Here is a 6,000-nt window from a genome sequence, read left to right on the forward strand (position 1 = left end):
CCTATCAGTGGCTAGAGAGGGCTAGCCTGAAGGACAGCACAGAGGCACTCATCCTGGCTGCTCAGGAGCAGGCCCTGAGAAACAGAGCCATTGAGGCCCAGGTATACCACATCAGACAAGACCCAAGGTGTAGGTTGTGCAAAGAGGCACCTGAGACGATCCAACACATAACTGCAGGGTGTAAGATGCTGGCAGGGAAAGCCTACACGGAACGCCATAACCAGGTGGCTGGCATAGTCTACCGAAACATCTGTGTGGAGTATGGACTGGAAACCCCAAGGTCAAAATGGGAAACACCTCCGAAGGTGGTGGAGAATGACAGAGCGAAGATCCTGTGGGACTTCCAGATCCAGACTGACAAGATGGTAATGGCAAACCAACCAGATATCGTGATCATAATAAAGGGCAAAGGAAAGCCGTTGTAGTGGATGTAGCGGTCCCAAGTGATGGAAACATCAGAAAGAAGGAACACGAGAAACTCGAGAAATACCAAGGGCTCAGAGAGGAGCTGAAGAGAGCCTGGAAGGTAAAGGTGACAGTCGGTGGTCGGAGCACTCGGGGCAGTGACCCCCAAACTAGATGAGTGGTTGCAACAGATCCCGGGAACAACATTGGACATCTCAGTCCAGAAATGTGCAGTGCTGGGAACAGCAAGGATACTGCACAGAACCCTCAAGCTTCCTGGCCTCTGGTAGAGGACCCGAGCTGAATGAGGGATGGACACCACCCGAGGGGTGAGACGAGGATTTTATATATATATATATATATATATATATATATATATATAGACGTGGCCCCGCTCTTCCATTACAGCCATCTCGTTACCTCTGCGTCCCGCGTACTAGACGCATAACATAATTTTCTTGCGGGATGCACAGTTCCAAATAATGTGCGTTTTTGGGATGCAAGGAAATTTCTCAGTCAAAACAAAAAAAAAAAACTACTGTAAATCTTTTTTTCCCAGCCATGATCGCAGTTCGACAATCACCGCCACTGTTGTTTTGATCTCGCTTTAAGTAATAAATCTCGTGTGGCGAAATTTCCGTTCTCGCGAGACGAGATTGGCGATATCGGGCTTCACCTCGCGGGAAGCAGACGATTGCCAAGTTGTGAAATGTTAAGTGTTGCGAGCAAGTGTTGCAAAGGTTTATTGCGGCGATAGCACAGAGGAAGCAGCTAAAGTTGGATAGTTTTTTTGCAATGATAAGTTGGCTTTGAGAAAGCCTTGCATCATTGGAAGCAGAGAAAAGAGAGGAGAATTTATGAACTCAAAGACTGAACCATGGGATGAAATAAGAACCTATTTCTCAGCAAATCTTGTATGCCTGAATTATTAAAAACAAATCAGCATTTGTTTGTAAGGAATAAACCTATTATCAATGTATATTGTTGTTTGTGTTATTATCATATGCAATTGAATGAGTAGACCATTTCAGAATTCGAAAGTTAGGACTCTCTAAATGCATAATGGGACTCATACTTTTCTGATCAGCGAGTCCCTGGGACTCGCAGGGCTCAAACTGTAAAATTATCACTGCATTACTTTTGGGAATTGAAATAACCAGGAAAAAAACCCCAACTTGGTGCACTTTGTGTTGCAATGGTATTTAGCTATTTAGCTCGAATCATTACTAAGCTTCTGCAAAGCTTGCTGATGAGTTGATCATTTGAATCAGGGGTGTTGGAGGAGAGAGAAATCTAAAACAGGCTGTATAGTGGGTTTTGAGAACCGGATTCGGGTACCCCTTTTTTACAGGGTGCATGAAAACACCCAAGACTTCAGTCCTATTACCATTGAAATTGTTAAATAGGGCAAACTAACATGCAATGATCATCTGTCGTGGTTTGACCACAGAATGTCTCATGAGAAATATGTTAATTACACTGGATTTGTGGCCATTAGGGTGTTTAAAATAACTAACCAGGTAACTGTCATTACATTATGTCAACTTTTTTTTTTTTTTAATACTACGGGTGTGGAGATGTGGTGGCCCAGTGGTTGACTGGATAGGGTGTCGGCCTCACAGTGCAGAGTTGCAGGGATCAATTCCGGCTCCGGCCTTCCTGTGTGGACTTTGAATGTTCTCCCCGTGTCTGTGTGGGTTTTCTCCGGGTACTGAGGTTTCCTCCCACATTCCAATAACATGCATGGCAGTTTAATGGAACACTCTAAATTGTCCCTAGGTGTGAGTGTGAGCGGGGATGGTGGTTTGTCTTCATGTGCCCTGCGATTGGCTGGCAACCAGTTCGGTGTGTGGGCTTCAGCATGTCCCGCGACCCTTGTGAGGATAAGCGGATCAGAAAATAGATGGATAGGTGTGGATACACATCACTTACTCACCCCAACTGGGAACACACTCGTGCGTATACATTGCCCATCCATCCATTCGTCCATCACCCCCCTCCCTCCCTCCCTTCCTCCCAAAACCCAATCCCATCTGAGTTTGGCGTGCACCCAGAGCTGCTCGCCAGCCAATTGCAGGGCACACACAGACAAATAACCACTCACATTCACACTTACGGACAATTTAGAGTCTTCAATTATCTTACCACACATGTTTTGGGAATGTGGAAGAAAACCCAAGTAACCATGGGGAGAGCATGCAAACTGCTTACAGGAATTCCATAGTCGGAATTTGAACCCACCTTCTCAGAGCTTTGAAGTGGATGTCTATCCAGTCAAACACCATGTCTAATTGAATGCAATGTCTCATCTGTTCACATCACGATCACAATCCAATCACATTTCAGCCATCCATCCATCACATCCATCAAGGTGTACCCCGCCTGCTACCCAGAGGCAGTGGGGATAGGCTCCAGCATGCCCACGATCCTCATGAGGATAAGCGTCTGATCCGCTTCTCCTCATGAGGATCGTGGGCATGCTGGAGCCTATCCCCACTGCCTCTGGGTAGCAGGCGGGGTACACTCTGAACTGGTTGCCAGCCAATCGCAGGGCACACATCGACACAAAATCATTTGCGCTCACAATCACAACTAGGGACAATTTAGAGCCCTCAGTCAGTCACAATACAATAACATTGAAGAGGCTTTCACATAGTTCACAACTATTCCGTAATTAATATCTCAAACAAGTTTACATGTTGGTCAATTCCCAGTGCGTGGAACGAGCACGGAGAATCACCTTCAAATTAAAAGAGAGAAAAAAAGACGTGAACGAACAGTAATGCTGCATCAGAACTCGAGATGGGGAATTTCATTTGTTAATATTTTTATGAGACATGATTGTGGTGTACACACATACACACACGTTATATTCAGCTAGATTCTCTCGACATGCATTAATGATGTGCATGGACAAGGATGCACAATTGGACATTAGGAAACGAGGTGACACTTGTCTAGCAACTATTCCACTGAAGTTGGGGTACATTGTCATCCAAAATAAATTATTAGCGAGTAAGCTACTGCCCCATAATATAAAAATAATTACTAAAAAAAAAAATACCCTCGAGATCTCTGCCAAGGCCTCCATATATATATATATATCTATATCTATATCTATATATATATATATATATTTGTATGAATTGATGGCTACAATGGAGATATGGTTGTAGCTCTAAGCAGGTAAAGTTTTAATCCAGCTCTAGCATTTCTTCACAAATGTATTTCTGAATCAGGATCAGATTTTTATGGCAGTTAGTTTGACGTCAAACCTTGTCAGTCTGACTACGTAGCAATTCAGTTCAAAGTGAGTAATATGAGCTATTTGAATTACTTTTTTGATTCTCGAGAAAAAAATCACACACTCGACGATAGAACAGAACAGAGTGATTATGTCTCATGAACATTTTGTCAGCTCTGGAAGGACATTAACATCTGAATGGCAGGCACACGATGAAACCTTTTTGAAATGTGTGTATGTGCGCGCGCTCATTTTTGGAAAATAAAACAATAATGTCATGAACATGACTCCTGTGTTCCTGAAATAAAAGTTTAAACATTTTTACATTGTGCTCTTCATCTTTAGGCTGACTGGTATGAATATCCCTGCACCCATCATCAGCAACAAAAACTGGCTGCGGCTGCATTTTGTGACAGAGAGCAACCATCGCCACAAAGGCTTCAGGGCTCAGTATCAAGGTAGGGCACGCTTACTCAATTTGCACAGCATTATGGCGGGAGCTCTACTAGAAGAGGATGGTCCATCATAAAGTAAAAAGCTATGTAATTACTAAAGAAAGCCTTTTTGATCTTTCTTAACTGCATGCCAAGCAGTTTTGTCAACAGCCCCTCTGTCGCAGGCATAACTGGTTATTTCTGCCACTGACTTCTATGGGCCTTTGTAATCTAATATTTTAGAGATAAACGCAACGCATACTGTAGTGTCTTTCAATACTTTGTAAAGTTAATGGATTATATTCTCAGCTGGAAAAATGGTCAGGCACCGCATACATGTTTCAATAGGATTTTTACATCAGATCTTAGGTTTTAAGCATAAAGCTTAACAATGATAAAGTGAATGTAACCCATCCATCCATCCATCCATTTTCCACCGCTTATCCAGGGTCGGGTCGCAGGGGCAGCAGCTTTAGCAGAGAAGCCCAGAATTCCCTCTCCCCAGCCACTTCTTCGAGCTCTTCCTGGCGGATCCCGAGGCGTTCCCAGGCCAGCTGGGTGACATAGTCTCTCCAGCGTGTCCTGGGTCGTCCCCGGGGTCTCCTGCCAGTGGGACATGCCCGGAACACCTCACCAGGAAGGCATCCAGGAGGCATCCTAATTAGATGCCTGAGCCACCTCATCTGGCTCCCCTCGATGTGGAGGAGAAGCGGCTCTAGTCTGAGCCCCTCCCGGATGACCGAGCTTTTCACCTTATCTCTAAGGGAGAGCCCGGATACCCTGCGGAGAAAACTCATGTTGGCTGCTTGTATCCTGGATCGCGTTCTTTCGGTCACGACCCATAGCTCGTGACCATAAATGAGGGTTGGGACATAGATCGACTGGTAAATTGAGAGCTTCACCCTTTGGCTCAGCTCCTTCTTTGCCACGACAGACCGATACAACGTCTGCATCACAGCAGACGCTGCACCGATCCGCCTGTCGATCTCTCGCTCCCTCCTGCCCTCACTCGTGAACAAGACCCCAAGACACTTAAACTCCTCCACTTGGGGCAAGATCTCCTCCCCGACCCGGAGAGGGCACTCCACCCTTTTCCAACTGAGGACCATGGTTTCAGATTTGGAGGTGCTGATCTTCATCCCAACCACTTCACACTCGGCTGCGAAACGCTCCAGTGAGAGTTGGAGAGCCCTGCTCAAAGGAGTCAACAGTACCACATCATCTGCAAAAAGCAGAGATGCAATACTGAGGCCACCAAAACGGACCCCTCAACGCTTCGGGTGTGCCTAGAAATTCTGTCCATAAAGGTGAAGAATCGGTGACATAGGACAGCCTTGGCGGAGTCCAACCCTTACTGGAAACGATTCCGACTTATTGCCGGCAATGCGAACCAAACTCTGACATCGGCAGTATAGGGACCGAATAGCCCGTATCAGGGGGCTCAGGACCCCATACTCCCGAAGCACCCCCCACAGAACTCCCCAAGGGACACGGTCAAACGCCTTCTCCAAGTCCACAAAACACATGTAGACTGGTTGGGTGAGTTCCCACGTACCCTCAAGGACCCTGCTAAGGGTGTAGAGCTGGTCCACAATTCCACGGCCAGGACGAAAACCACACTGCTCCTCCTCAATCTGAGGCTCGACTTCCTGACGGACCCTCCTCTCCAGCACCCCTGAATAGACCTTACCAAGGAGGCTGAGGAGTGTGATACCTCTGTAGTTGGAACACACCCTCCGGTCCACCTTTTTAAAAAGAGGGACCACCACCCCGGTCTGCCAATCCAGAGGCACTCTCCCTGATGACCACGCGATGCTGCAGAGGTGTGTCAACCAGGACAGCCCCACAGCATCCAGAGCCTTGAGGAACTCCGGGCGGATCTCATCCACCCCTGGGGCCTTGCCACCGAGGTGCTTT

General features: G+C 46.5%; 1 protein-coding gene across 1 annotated transcript in view; it reads left to right on the forward strand.

Moving 5' to 3' along the window:
• Nucleotides 1-5,410, forward strand: part of csmd1a (CUB and Sushi multiple domains 1a) — a 104,105-nt gene extending 98,695 nt beyond the window's left edge. The window contains exons 6-7 of the mRNA XM_086113412.1: nt 3,995-4,107; nt 5,391-5,410. Coding sequence (XP_085969538.1) covers nt 3,995-4,107; nt 5,391-5,410 — 133 coding nt within the window. The remainder of the gene's footprint in view (nt 1-3,994; nt 4,108-5,390) is intronic.
• The last annotated feature ends 590 nt before the right edge of the window (nt 5,411-6,000 follow it).

Source organism: Hippocampus guttulatus, chromosome 6, assembly GCF_054856545.1.
Source record: "Hippocampus guttulatus isolate MCC_2025c chromosome 6, RoL_Hgut_1.0, whole genome shotgun sequence".
Taxonomy (NCBI): domain Eukaryota; kingdom Metazoa; phylum Chordata; class Actinopteri; order Syngnathiformes; family Syngnathidae; genus Hippocampus; species Hippocampus guttulatus.